Genomic DNA, 15,232 nt, shown 5'->3' on the forward strand with positions numbered 1-15,232 from the left:
TTTTCACTTAGAGGCTATCTGGCAAGCTATGAAATCCATGCTTGACGGCAGACAGATAAACAAAAAACAGACACGCAGTTGATTAATCCTTCGTGTATTTAAGATTACATATTTTGAAGAACGAAATAAAATATTCAGTAGCCTATTTCACATGCCACCAATTGTAATTCAAACGTTAACTTCATTTCCCAGAAGTCCACGTGTTGGCGCCGTATTGGTACAAGTACTATTTACAAGTGACTACTGCTTAGTAATGCAAGTCAAAGGCATATACAAAAAGAGCGTTGAAATAGTATTTATGTTCCATGAACTATATAATGTGGTTGAAAAGAAAGTGCGAAAATGTTTTCCAACGTTGAGTTATTCTTTACTTGCCCTCAAGCGAAATAAGGATCCCTTCAATGTGCCAGTTTAGATTAGGCCATGTTATAAAATTTTATAAAGTTTTAACTACTGTCGCGGAACAAAATGCGTTTTACTACAAAACAAGCAATATTGTTATATATATATAACATAAAGCAATAGCATATATTAATGAAACTGATTTGGTTTTGGTCAGGCTTATTATAAGCCTTCTCCATATCTATGGGTCTTAACTGTCCCGGGTGCTGTTGTTGTGTTTGGAGCTGAATGTAATTCGGAATCAATACGGTATTGGCGAATGTTTACATTATTTAATTAAGAAATGGCTTCAACTTTACTGTCACCGGTGGTGGATTATTATAACGACGAAGAAGAACTTGATAGTGTGGATGATGACGACGACCGGAGCTTCAGGGGGAGAGACTCGGAAGAAGGTAGCTAGCCAAGAGCCTTTATAAACTGTAACGTTAGTCTAAAGCTAGCTGCTAACTTATTTTGTGCTAACGTTGGCTAGCTTATAGACTAGCTTTAAAAAAACATGCTAATTTTCGTTCATTTAGCTTGCAATTCAGACTCTTTAAGTATTCAAAAAGTAGCTGAGTAGGCATGCTAACGTTAGCTAAAATGTATATGTAACGGTAATGCTAGCTAGTGTTGGTAGTCACGCTGTTAACTATAACTAACTAGCCTAGCTAGGTAGCTAGTTAAGTTAATTACTAGCCCATGTCAGTGGCAGCGTGCTGTTGCTAACACGTCTGGTTCCGAATAAAAACGGAAGAGAGATGACGCTTGCAACTAGCTAGCTATGTCTAGCAATAAACATGCTGCTAGCCGCAGTTAACTTGAATATCTTGGTATATAGCTGCCTGGCTAACGTTAGCTAGAAAGCTAGCTATGTGATTTGTTATTACTTTGCCAGGTTTCTCTTCAGCGATGTGGTTATTTAACAATAGTCTAGCCATGTTATATCGAGAACGCATACCAGTTATCGAGAGCAAGCGTGCTTACAAGCTAGATGTGTCATGCACACGACAATGGGCCAATTCTATAACGTTATTAATAAAAAAAATATATATAGCTAATGTGTTGGTTAATTAGGCTAGCTTTCGCTGTAACGGTGGCGTATTGACGCAACACGTTTTACCCGGAAATGGTGGCTAGGCGGCTAGCTGGCTAGCCAACAAACAACGTTAAGAGTGCATGCGGAACTTAATTTGAATTCACTCACAATAAAGCAAGACTGTGAAAATGAATGATAATGTAAGCATATAGCTAATAATAAGATGGCTTTTATTTTTTCTTGGTAAATGGCGCTAACGTTTGCTCGCTAATACTTTGACAGTTGAGGAACATTAGCTAGCATTAGTTGTGCTAACGATAATCGGACGCCTAACTTCCGAATAATTGTATTTCTTACCTCTGCCCCTCCTACGTACGATTGACAGGTGACAAGAGGGAGTACACCAATATAATTGGTTTTACGATACACCCGCCTTTTGCTTATTGGACGCACGCACTGTCATTTAAGACACAAGCACAGTTTCTGAGGCAGTACGGAGACGCAAGAAAGCTTACTTGTTCTAGCGTTGAATTCGCTCACGTCCTTAGAAATTCTTAGTTTGAAGCCATGGTAACATACAGCTAGCTAGCTCTGGCTAAAGTGGTTGAAATTGGACGGTCATCTTATTTTTTATTTCGCTTCTTGGAGATTTGTGGATGTTCATAGCAGGATTTGGGAAAGGTTCCAGGTAGACAGCCCGCTAACCGGCTATCTGATCATGCAATAATTAACTGATGAATACGATGTTTTTTCAAGTTTTAGATTTGATCTCTGTAACTTACACTTCAGAACTGCCCTAGCTTACTAGCTAGCAAGGTGGCCAGACAACCAGCTGTCTACTGAGCCAATTCTCTTTCCTTTTGCAGCTCTGAAAACTCTACCGGTAACGTTAAACATTAACTTAAGGTACAATCAAGGCAGATCATTTTGTTGCAATGGTCCTGGATCATTACGCGTTATTAATTTGTTTTACTTTTCAGTGCCTGTTAACGACGGGCCTTATCAAATGTTGATAAACTAAAACCTTTAGCTTTGTATGCTAGCGAGCCGTGCTAGGGAAAATAGAGATGGATCGCTAGAAGACCATCTCGTTTAGAAGTTGAAATGACTGTAGTGTAAGTTACGTTGCATGTTTGCCATATGATCTGGGTATGTTCATATCTGGACATGTTTATCTTGTTATAATACTGCTTAATAATCTGTGGGCGAACAGTAGCAGCCCGCATCGTGAGACGAGCTAGCCATCACATATATCGCGAGGCTGAGAGTAAGCTTATGTTACTGCATTTCTCATTGATATTTTGTTGCAGTTGGACCGCTAGCTAGCTAGTCCCGATGTTCCACGACAAGCGGATGTGCATGCAACTTTACGCTCTGCGACATCTCTTGTTTATCATGTTTACTTCTAAATTATAATAACTATTAAGGACTCTTGGCACCTATCTAAGTCTCGTGTAACAAACTGGCTAGCTGGCTGCTGTGTAAGGACGCTTTCAAGAAACCATATTTCTGCAGTCTCTTAGACGTCACCTTGATGTACAGAATGCCCACTGACTGTGTGCTGTGAGACGAACGCAGCTGAATGGCTGGTAACACACACATGCATATTACCAATGAAGGTAACTTGTGTATATGTATTGTGCATTTTGGATTAATAATGTCGACTCGCTTTATGTGAGAGAGAAACGCATGGATTAGCTTTGTATTCGCCGGCTGCCGTATGTTCTGCTCGCATATCGGATGCATTTATAGTAATTGTTGTTTTACTTTAATGTTACAGACGAATTTACGTTGCAAGTGCATTTACAGTATCTGTATTCTCCATTTACTTACACGCACACACGTCAATATGACGCCTCTGAGCTGATCTGAAGTTTTACCTTTCCAGAAATATCGTACGTTTTTCTGAAGCTCTGAATATAAGTCATTTTGATGTAGAGTGTCATTAATAATTGATCATGCACATTTGAAATGAGAGATTTTAGCTGTTGATGTATTTGGTACATTTTGCATGCCGATTTGATTATGACTGTCCCGAATGTGGAAGCTCACGGTACTTTGTCTAATACCCCCCGGCAGACACTGAAGATGCCAGTGAGACCGATCTGGCAAAACACGATGAGGATGATTACGTTGAAATCAAAGAACAGTGAGTTACTAAGGCAACCTTCCAGTACTGTGTTGCATTGACCTGTTATTGAGTGCTTCTGTATGTGTGATGTTCTAGAGAAGGTGGCAGAAACAGGCTTGTACACTGCTTAAAATAGGCCACCTGTGAAAAGCTTGCTGCAGCGCCCTCTCCTGGCCTGTACATAATTCAACGTTTATTTACTTATTTTCCAATGTAAAACTGCAATGCCTAATTTTGCCTCAGAAATAGACCCCCCCCCTAGTCGTCATTCCTTATTTGGCCCTTAAAAATGCAAAGAGACCAGTGTTGGTCAGATACAATATGTTTGCACCTTACTGGCAAAGACCTTATTGTACATCCAACGTTGAGGTATGGTATTCACTTCAGGTTTTTCAGCTGGTGTCAATATGTGAATGTTTATTGATGTTTTTGTAATTCAATTTAAACATTAATCAGCCTTCTTTTGATTGTTCTTTTTTGTGTTATAGGATGTACCAAGATAAATTGGCATCACTCAAACGACAATTGCTGCAACTCCAAGAAGGTGGTGGGGAAATGTTTTTACTTTTAAAGTTTGCGCTCTTCAGAGTGATTAATATATTTACAAAGAAAAAACAAAAAAATTGAACACACTGGATCCTGCCAACTTTAATGTGTTTAAAATGAACTCTTCGTAGGACCGTATAGGTGCTCCCAATTCTCATGTCACAAGGGCTATTTCAACTGATATAATTTCCAAACCAGCTAATATCGACTGTGTGTACTAGTGATAATAACCTCATAGTTCTCCAGAGACAAAATAATTTGCTCTCTTTTTTTGGTTTAATAAGTCCAAATGGTACCCTCTGTTAATTGGCTAAAGTGCTTGCTTTGCAATTACGCTCACTAAGTGCCACTGTGGACCATTGTTCACAAACCTGGGGGACCTGGAGATTAGCCTTGTTAAATAAGCACCTTAAAACAGGACTTGTAACCTTACCGCACGATATTAGCTCACTGGTACTGTACAGCATTGTACAGTGATGCTCTTGTGGTCATGGACTGTGTTGCGGGGGGGGGCATGCAGGTAAGTGGATGCAGTCACATCATGGCCCCCCCGGTATGGTTCTAGTGCCATTGTGGTTGGCTCCAGAATAGGTCATTCAGATCCGTTTTCAATGTAAAGTCAATGGTACAATTGCAGTCAAAATACAGTCAGTCATTTTTTCCCACAAGAAAATGTCACAATCAGTGGTTTTTTTTTCTTCATCTAATGTCTCACCATGTGCCAAAGTTATTGTGGATAGTCAGTGGGTGACATAACAGGCACTTGGACCATGTTTCTTCTACAGTCTATGATCTCATTGGAGCTGTGTCCTCTCAGGTACACTGCAGGAGTATCAGAAGAGAATGAAGAAACTGGACCAGCAGTACAGAGAGAGACTGCGCAATGCAGGTACTTCATCATCTGACATTTTTGTTGGTCTCACTTTACAATAAGGGTACATGTATTGGCATTACCTAATGTAATTAACATGACTGAATGATCTACAAATACATAAACAAAGCTGTACGGATTAATGTTTCAGTAGTTAGTTAACAACTGCATTAGCCAATTCATGTAACCAATTAGTTAGCCAATGAATTTTGTTTTATTTGCATTTTTTAAGCCTACCACTTCTTCCCACCACATGGGAGGTTAATGTTTATGATACAATCATTCAACCTTATATTTGCAGTCCCCTGCAAAAGTATTGGAACAGCAAGGTCAATTCCTTTTTGCTGTACACTAAAAACATAGCTTGGGGATAGCTTGTACAACATGGCGGAGGTGAAGATATCTCAATAAACCGTTTGAAGAGGACTTAGAGACCTGCAATGTCAAGGCTATACCACAAGATCAACCCTCTCATCAGTAGTAAGAATCGGAAGGCGAGATTACAATTTGCCAAGAAATACAGAGATGAGCAACAAAAGTTCTGGAACAAGGTTTTATGGACTGATGAGACCAATGTTAACCATTAAGGTGATGGAAAGGTCAAACTGTGGTGAAAGAAGGGATCTGCTCATGATCCAAAACATACAAGCTCATCTTTGAAGCAGGATGGAGGAAGTGTCATGGCGTGGGCTTACATGGCTGCTTCTGGAGTGGGCTCACTGATCTTTATTGATGATGTAACTCAGCAGGATGAATTCAGAAGTTTATCAAATATTCTTATGGAGAAATACATCCAAATAGGAAGCGTTATTTACTATTATTTACTTCAATATACTCTGTTCCAATACTTTTGCTCACCTGAAAATTGGGTGGTCTGATGCCGAAATTGGGTGCTATGTTCCAAGTAGTTTAACACATCGTCAAATTCTGAACCCTTTTCTCGTGTTCATCTCTTTATCACAAGCCCAAATGTATTCAGTGTATTGCAAAAACAAAGGAATTGCCATTGCTATTCCAATTCTTTTTGGAGGGTACTGAATGTGGACCCCTCCGCCTGACATCCCACTCACCCATTTAAGGGTCAATTTTCATTGAAAGCAGCCTGCTAAATCTAATATCCTTTACTGTATTGATACTGGCTGCATCTTATAATTGGTTTGATTGCAAATTTCATGGAATTTCTAAATTCTTTTCAATGAATGAGTCATTGGAATTGTGTTGGCAGAAATTATTTGTGGAAGTGATTATTGGAGAATGCGTTCTCAGCTAAATCAATAATTAACTGCTCGTGTAAAATTAATTAATTAGATTTTCTTTTGCCTTTGTTTTCCTAGATCTTTTCCTGCAACTTGAGGTAAGAATTTATTCCCTTATACTATTAACATGTAAAGGGCATACTCTGGGTAATGAATTTTGGGACAAGGGGACATTGCTCTCGGTACTGCAGTGATTCTGCACTTTTTTTGTTCTTGACCTTTTTTTTTTTTTTGTTAACCCAGTTTTTAATTTCGTATGACTGCTGTACTCTTGCAAATGGGCTTGTTCCATATTTGGCCATGCCTCCAGACGACATTGACTCTGAAAGATTCATTGTAGTGTCGAAGCTGCAGGCTGGCCTCAGTCCCAGGGCCAAATGCCAAAGGCACCTTCGACCGCACTGTGTTCGTCCTTCGACAGCGTTTCTGGTGCAGGGGAAATAAATGGCCGCTCCATCTCTCTGTCACTCTCTCTCTCTCTCTGCCTCTCTCTCTTTGCCTCTCCCTTTGTTGCAGACGGAGCAGGTAGAGAGAAACTACATCAAAGAGAAGAAAGCGGCGGTGAAGGAGTTTGATGATAAGAAGGTTGAGCTGAAGGAAAACTTAATTGCCGAGCTGGAGGAGAAGAAGAAGATGATCGAGAACGAGAAATTAACAATGGAGCTGACAGGGGGTAGGAGCCAGGAGAATCAGATACCAAATCAAATAAATAAAGGATGAAAAGAAATCTGAACAAAATGTGAAATTACTTTTTCTTGGCAGGCGAAGAAGATATAATTTATTTCTGTTCTGTGTGTCCGCGGCTTTCCTTTGATGAGGCTGAGATGGCTGCAGTTTTCCTAAGAGCCTTATTCGGCATTAACGAGCGGCTCACTGAAAATGGCTGTTTTAGTAGGCTGCCGTTTGGCTCTTTTTCACTCAAGGTTGCGACTGTGCTTAATCGTTCTCAACTGGGAAGACACTCTAGGCTCATTGAGCAAATGGAATATAGACTATGATACTTGTGTCTCCGTTTACAGTTTCAATTACGCACTCACATACGCCGCCATCCATGGACTGTGCTTGGCTATAAGATCATGTCTGATTTTGCACCTAGATTCCATGGAAGTAAAACCCATCATGACGCGGAAGCTGAGGAGAAGACCCAACGATCCCGTCCCCATCCCAGATAAACGGCGGAAACCGGCACCTGATATCCTTGTCAAATTCATTTTTCATTTTTCATTTTTACCTTCTGTAAAGTGACCAGGGCTGCCATGTTATGAGCCATCTGACTGGGAGGAACTCTAAATGGTCATTTATGCACTTGTTTGTTCTTAAAGTCTTAAAACAGACCTGGGTCATTTACGTAATTGTTTTGGATTCAAATCCTTTTCTCTGCTCGATTGATTTTGCCTGCCGGCATTGAGCCAACCAAGAGGATCAGAAGGCAGGCCTTGCTCCTTTCGAGAGTATATCATAGGTTCCAATACACCAGACGAGCTTAGTAAAGCATAGAACAGTATTTGAATCCAAAACGATTATGTAATAGACCCAGTTGTACATTGTAAATCACCTTGGGTTAGGACTTGGGATGAATGAAAATGAAATGTTTTGTGCTGCTAATATGAGAAGAACACAACACTGTAATAATACCATGAATGCTGCCTTTTTGCCTTGACTCTGTGCACCTCAATTAAACTATTTGCTAACAGACGAACAGATAATGGAAGACCTACGGACACTGAACAAGGTTGGTGTGTTCAATTCTATAAAAGCCCATTATTACCTGAAACATGGCTTGTACATTGTACACAGAACTGTACTATATCACTAGTATAATTAATACTTGCATGCTCCTTTTAAAGAGAACCTTTAGCTGACCGGCTCCATTTGGATTGAATGCACAACGGTCAAATGTGTAAAAAGAAAACACAATCAAATGGGTATTTTGATTTGTTACTCAGACATTTGTCATTGGATACAATGGCAAAGCACATTATTATTTTTCACTGAATGATAATTTTTTTCTTCACAGCTCAAGTCACCCAAACGTCCAGGTATGAGCACTTCACTGTATGCACATTTACGACCTTTACATTTTACAAATTAAATACGCTTTGTAATGCTTACATGGTATGCCTTATTTATTCTTTATTTTAGAGGTCAAATTTATTGTTACAGTTGGTCAGTATAAAAGGTTAAAAGCAGAAGAAAAAGCAGAAGTGAATAAGAATGGCAAGTTGTGAGTAAGTTTCTTCTTAGCCTTGAATATGGATAATTTAATTGGACAGCCACTTAGTTGTTGCTGGTCAGATCACAGAAATAGCACACGCATCCATTGAAGACAAATTGAAAGCGAAACTCAATGAAACCGCCTCAAAGCGGCATAAAAGCCTCCTTCGAAGGCATGGCAACAAACACTGGAAGCTGGAGTTGGCTGCGGGCACTAAACTTCAAAGCGCTAACAGAGTAATGCGTGCGAGTGAGTTTCTGTACCGCCGCTGTTGATATTAGCACACGTCTATGTTAGCTCCGGAAGAACGTTACTTGGTTTCAGCATGGCGGTTGGGCTTCATAAGGCCACGTTAGCAGGAAGGTGCCGCTAACGTCTGCGTTTTCCCCGGCTCCCGCAGTTTCTCCTTCATCTCCGGAACACCTTCCCGCCATTCCTCTGGAAGCGCCGGCGCAGCGGTACGAGGCGCGCATCGAGGAGGGAAAGCTCTACTACGATAAAAGATGGTGGGTATTGCGCAACGTACGATCCAGTCAATAGGACCTCTCATGTTATTTTGGTGCCAGGTTCTTTGTTTTATGCTCATTTCCCATGACTTTTGTCTACTTTTAGTGGCCTCGTGAGGGTCTCGACAGTGCTCCCAGAAATTGGTGTTGGAAATAGAATTTAGAAGCACATCTGCTAATTGGGATAGATTAGTAAAAATGTTAGCTTGGAGCCCTGGGTGCCTCAGTTCCTAGTTTTTACATTCTTTTTCTTATTAGTCGGGACCTGAAGGAGTTCTCAAGGTTTTCATGTTGGAATATTTACCTAAAGCAGTCCTTGCCATTGAATATGAAATAGTATTAAAATAGGTGGTGGAAAAGCAAATGGCAATGCCAATATAAAGTCACTTAACAAGGGTGTGCCTACAACCAAACTGGCTGGTCTTGCCCCAGGTTGAAATTCGCAGTCACCTGATTTGAAGTTGCTGGGCATGTTTTGCCTGGCAGTAAGAAATGGGTCAATGTGAGGACATTAGTCACAGCGCTGTTTCCCTGCGCTGGTGATGTCATTTCCTCAGAGATCCCCGATGACATCACCTTGGGCGCTACAGCCTATGAAACATCAGCACGTTCAGACTCTCTGGTCACCCGAGCAGCTGCCAAACGTGCCCCGACATTCCTCCCTCTTCTTCAAAGTCACTGACCTCTAACCGTAATTAGAGGCTGACTGACCTGTCCAGTGCCTTGTGCCTGACCCTGTGTGTGTGGGTGTTGGCATTTACTTAATTGAGCTACACCTGCGTGGTGAGTCCATATGCTGGTTGCCCAGCTTATTTATACGCTGTCCGTACGTAACACGGTCACCGTAATATTCAGTGTTTTTTCATATCTGATGCAGACATTCGGGCGACATTGGCTCTGGCGGTAAGAGCAGTCGTCTGGCAGTCAGTTCGATCCCTCCCTGGGTGTGTCGAAGTGTCCCTGAGCAAGACGCCTAACCACCAATTGCTCCTGACGAGCTGGTTGGTGCCTTGCATGGCAACCAATCGTCGTTGGTGTGAATGGGTGAATGAGAAGCATCGGTTGTACAGCGGTTTGAATAAAGGTGCTATGAATTTTTTTCGACCATTTTACCATTTACAATTGCAATTTTTGAAGAATGAGGTGTTTTTCTCCTTCACGTTGTGCTGAAGTTCTAGCATTGTGCCACAAGATGGCACTGCATGCTCTCCTCATCGTCCACATGCCTCCAGCGATACTTTTTCCTTTTAAAAGGTAAAAAATAAATACAATTGTGCATGGAGGGGAAATTGTAATTTTGTTTTTGCTCGATTGGGTTAGTTTTCAGTGTAGATTTCACGAGTGAGTGACATGAAGCAACTTGCGGCTTAGGCGGGAAAGGTTTTTACTGCCCCAAATCAATTCAGCGTAAAATGTGTTCTTATTGCTGCACTGTTTTGGACCACGTGCAAGACTGGGCCAGTGAGACTCAATTGAGGTTCCTGCGGGCTTATAGAATTGGTGTTTGGTCATTTAACACATGCGGGATTCACACCTGATATGAAATGGCCACTGTTAACACAGTCGTTGTCAGTACTCCCATTGGACCGATCTAGCCAATCTCCGTTCCAGCAATTATTTTAGGGGCAGTGTGGTGTATCAGCGATACCTTTGTCAATTTGGCGGATTTTTCAACTGCCACTGAAATCAAAACCCTCACATTGAGAGTAACATATGCATTTTGTGTGGTCCGATGGCTATAGAGTGGCCCAAGTCTGCTTGTTATCTTAGTTTCCTTATCAGACCTGTAATATGGAATATTTCAGTGGCCTGTTGTGGCCCTATGTATATTAAAACCACTTTAGGGCCAGCTTTAGCATCCAGATTTAGCTGTAACGCCACATTCTCATGAACGCTGTATATTATAACTTCAACATAGTGTGCGTATGTACATGCCTTGTTGGAGTACGTGGAATTGTTGACTCTGACTGGCTAAAACCACATATGCGCTGTAAGGGGATGCGTTTATGAAAGTGTACTGATGTTTCCAGGTGATGGACACGTGGGGAGGTTGTGCTGGCATTTAGTGAGTTGAGGGGATGTCTGAATGCCTGAAGCTGCAGCCTGGGATGATTGATGGCTAGCAGAGAAAAAGAGAGAGGCTCGATAATACTCCTGAATAAGAACACGAAGCTGCTTGTCTAGTCGGGAGTCAGGCAGTGCTTCTGAGAGTGTTTTTTGGATCAGGTCTTTGCAGCACATAGGTGGGGGGGGTGAGCTTTGCCCCCACGTCCCTCTGCTTGGCGATGGCCAAAGCAGGTGGGAGGAATCGAGCATCCGTCACGGTGAATAATTCTTTTGAACAGGAAAAACAAAAGCTGTACAGACTTATTAATCATTTTCATTGTGCCTCAGTAATTGGTTGGGCTCCATTTTGAAGTTGCAGAGAGGGGAGGAAAGCAGCGTGAGCTGTGCAGAAGTGTGGGGGGGGGTCTCCCCCGCTAACATCCCGCTTCACACTGCCGCTCCGAATGTTTCACACAACCCTGCGCCATCCCACTTACTCAACTGCTAATTAGCATTACCCTGCAAAAACCCAGAAATAACACGCATTCAGTCTGATTCTGAGACTTAAAATCTCACTACTTTTACTTTTTTCATTAAATAAGATTACATTACATTACATTACATTATTGGCATTTGGCAGACGCTCTTATCCAGAGCGACATACAGTTGATTAGACTAAGCAGGAGAAAATCCTCCCCTGGAGCAATGTAGGGTTAAGGGCCTTTCTCAAGGGCCCAACGGCTGTGCGGATCTTATTGTGGCTACACCGGGATTAGAACCACCGACCTTGCGTGTCCCAGTCATTTACCTTAACCACTACGCTACAGATTATTATTATTATTATGACAAATATTTCCAGTGAGGACTCATTTCAATATTTGCCAAAATTTGAATAAGAAGTTAAAACAAGCTAATATTTTCTCCTTGAGAGAGATATAAGATCTTGAGTCTCATTCCAGGAATTAAAAAATTGTTCAGACGGTTGCTTTTTACAGTGCAGCTTTTCAACGAATTGTTGACACCGCAGCAGGCTAATGGGCACCAGTGTGGTCCCTAAATAGTCTGCGCCCGTTCATTTAGTTCTTAATTTTACATTTTTTCAGGTTAATGCCTGTTTCTCACAAAAGCAGAAATAATCATAATCATGGGGCACACTTAATATGTTCACTTTTGAGGTAATTCGGTCAATGGGCCAAACCATTTTTGATATAATTACTATTTTTAAATTGCTGCTGTTTGCACCACTGAATGATCCTGATATAATAATGTGTTGCTTGAGGCCTGAAATGCTATGAGTATGTTCTATGGACCTGCTTAATAAGGAAAGTCTTTATACCTGGGGGAAATTGGAATGGGAACAGGTTACTCCCTCAGGTTTAAGAGTGAAATGGGTCAGAATTGGGTAGAAAATGGTCCTTCTTTCTCTTTAAGACAATGTTTGACTCAGAAGGACCATCTGTGCTCTGGGCTAGCAAGGGGCACGGAAGGTTCCGGAAGGATTTCTTGCAGAGCTGGGAGCCAGTGGAAGGGTTGGAGGGCTGAGGTAATTGGCGCTGTCATCCTCCGCAGGTACAACAAGAGCCAGGCCATTTATCTGGAGTCGAAGGAGAACACCAAGATCAGCTGTGTCATCAGCTCCGTGGGAACAAACGAGGTGCGTTCAGCCGTCAACCCGCCGACCCCGGCCGCCTACTGCTCATCGGCCGTATCTCAGACGGAGCGTTTTTAAACCGCACCGAGAGGGCTGTTACAGGCTCTAATTTACATGCACGTTAGTTCTCCAGTTGACCCATTGACTGTACGTTAACATGGAGGAATGCATTACCGTGAGTGAAAGGCCTTCCAGCATAGAGATAAGCCTTTTGATTTCCCAGACTCCGCAGGAAGAGACATTATGTGCCGGATGTGTTCCTTCAGCATTGGAAAAACCACCCTTTACCCCCCTTTGTTTAATTCCAGATCTGGGTGAGGAAGACGAGCGACAGCACGAAGATGAGGATTTACTTGGGACAGCTACAGCGGGGAGCGTTCGTGATCCGCCGCAGATCGGCCGCGTAGAGGTCACACGTGTCCTTCCTCCCCCCCCTTTCACTGTTAGCATCATGTGACCATCTTCCCCCACTCTTGTCGCCTGAGGACGTCTTCTGTCCCGAGAAACCACCATCTGACCCCGTCAGCAGGGAGACGCGCAGAGGTCAAGACTTCACGCAGGCCTAAAAAAGAAAACAAAATTTAAAAAAACTTTCTTTCTGACTGACTGACGTTTCCTCCTCCTGGCATAACCCACGGCCATAGAAACCTTTTTAACTTTTTTTTTTTTTTGTGTGTTTTTGTTTTTGTTTTTTAATTCCTTCCTTGGTCACTAGGTGATCTGGTGTCGATTGTCTTTCTCTGCACCTTTCATATGCCCACAGTATGCAATACACTCTCCTCATTGATTCATGAGTTCAGACAATTTCCCCATTTCACATCGTCCTGCTTTTCATGGAAATCATGTTACATTCGAGCCTGTCGGAGCTTCGTTGTCAGTTGGGAGGTAAATCTAGGAAGCTTTAACGTTTGTATCGTCTCCTGTTTGTATCTTGCATCGTTTTCTTTTTTTTTCACCCCTCCAATACCCTGTATTTTAACCCTACCTACTTTTTCTTTTGGTCTTTGAAATTGATGGAAAAAGAGTGTATACCATATAACCGTTTTGAATTTGCTTTTTAAAGGTTTTACTTTTTGTATGTGTATAAAAAATAAACTGCATACCGCCAAAGCCTTTTATTCTGCGACTTTGTATGTTGAAGATTACAAGGCCAAATAATTTTTCCTTCATCGATGTTCTGTCCATGAAAAATGTGCTCTTCACCCCATTGTCCTTGTAGTCCTGTTTCATTGGTTGTTTTCAGTTGTGTAAATTGCTTCGAGTTGAACCAAATGTATGCAACAGAGAAGTAAAAAGTGAAGTTAAGACGAGAGTTTTAGCGACTGCTCTAGAGTGAAGAAGATTGAGCATTGAACCCCCCTTTGCTTATGTGAACCCATGCCGGTGAAAGTTCGGCCTGGCAATTATACATTCCACAGGCCTTTTCATTGGCCCATGCTCATGACGTATGTTTGGGTGAGTACTTTAATGTTATCCTTTCCCTGTCGATGTTCATTGTGATCGTTGTTGATTATTCATTGTGAATAAATAATAAATGGGACATCTCGACGGGCTCCATTGACACTGCAATGCGACTGAAATCTGAAGGGCGCTCACTAACTTCCCAATGGCTGGCCTGTAAGTAATACATATGCTGAAAGGCGGTATTGCAGTGATTGATATTTCAAATGACTAGCTTGGCTTTCTTCGATATCACCGAACAGCCCTTGCATACATTGACTGTGTGCCAAGTAAAGCACTTCAGTGTGCTGGAAAGAGAACTGTCAAATCACCGAAATGGTCGTTTCATGAAGATCCATGCTCATGGAAGGTGCAATGATCATGTTTCTGCATCGTTCAGTGGGTAAAACAAATGGAAATCTCCCCAATTTGTCAGTTTGAAAGGCTGTTGCCTAGCATTCCAGAGATGGCATCAGTATTTAAGTACCCCAGTGTGCTGTGAAAGCTTGAGATCCTGGTTCCCATGGTTACAACAAATGCCTAATGATTAGAGTGCCTGCTACAACTCTAAATTCAGAAATAAAATAAAAAACGCGTGTAGACGGAAGTGAAAGTACTCCTCTCGTGTCGGGAGTGCTTTTGTTTTTTCTCTGCATACAGCCTTGTCTTCCAAACACAAGAGCCTTCCTTTGACTTGGCATTTAAAAAAAAAACAAGAAAGTATACAGTGAGTGTGTGACTGCTTTAAAGGCAATCACCACCATCTAGGGGACAAAAAGTAAACCGAAAGATTGCTCTTTCCCGGAGAAGAACACTTGGAGAGGTCATTCTGTAGTAGCTGGTGAGCACGTAGTTGGTGTGCTTTTATGTCTTTTAACAGTCATTAAAAAACAAGATATGTGTTATACAAGCTTTAAGTACTCAATTTGCATAAGGAGATGCAGTCATGGCATAAAGTACATATGTGTTTTGGCGGAGGGGGATCTTGCACGATGTGAGAATTGCACTGTGCTGGCTTTGTGAGATGTTCTTACTAAGTGTAAAGAGAAGGTCAGTTGAAAGTAGGTGGAATTAGCACCTCAGCCTGTTATTTTCACAAAAATACCACCATCAAGAGCACCCATCTGCACACATTTTATGTGTGCGG

General features: G+C 41.8%; 1 protein-coding gene across 3 annotated transcripts; it reads left to right on the plus strand.

Moving 5' to 3' along the window:
* The first annotated feature begins 595 nt into the window (after positions 1-595).
* On the plus strand, positions 596-13,755 carry suds3 (SDS3 homolog, SIN3A corepressor complex component). 3 transcript variants are annotated; one of them, XM_061260668.1, is made up of 13 exons: positions 657-797; positions 2,939-3,042; positions 3,503-3,572; positions 4,043-4,101; positions 4,918-4,989; positions 6,306-6,325; positions 6,744-6,900; positions 7,324-7,419; positions 7,898-7,959; positions 8,245-8,266; positions 8,843-8,948; positions 12,564-12,648; positions 12,954-13,755. In XM_061260668.1, exons 2-13 carry the CDS (start codon positions 3,006-3,008, stop codon positions 13,050-13,052), a joined length of 885 nt encoding a protein of 294 aa, XP_061116652.1. In that variant the 5' UTR covers positions 657-797; positions 2,939-3,005; the 3' UTR covers positions 13,053-13,755. The 3 variants fall into 3 exon arrangements, with proteins under 3 accessions (XP_061116649.1, XP_061116652.1, XP_061116651.1); XM_061260667.1 differs by lacking the exon at positions 657-797 and adding an exon at positions 1,813-2,111; XM_061260665.1 differs by lacking the exon at positions 2,939-3,042 and having other exon boundaries at positions 596-797.
* Positions 13,756-15,232: the final 1,477 nt, after the last annotated feature.

This window comes from Conger conger, chromosome 11 (genome assembly GCF_963514075.1).
Source record: "Conger conger chromosome 11, fConCon1.1, whole genome shotgun sequence".
Lineage (NCBI taxonomy): Eukaryota > Metazoa > Chordata > Actinopteri > Anguilliformes > Congridae > Conger > Conger conger.

Bases quoted from the DNA above. Each gene is read 5' to 3' on its own strand.
- suds3 (XM_061260665.1), top strand. From the start codon at position 686: ATGGCTTCAACTTTACTGTCACCGGTGGTGGATTATTATAACGACGAA. The intron at 4,990-6,305 runs GTACTTCATCAT...TTGTTTTCCTAG, and splicing joins AGAGAGACTGCGCAATGCAG to ATCTTTTCCTGCAACTTGAG. The intron at 7,960-8,244 runs GTTGGTGTGTTC...TTTTCTTCACAG, and splicing joins ACCTACGGACACTGAACAAG to CTCAAGTCACCCAAACGTCC.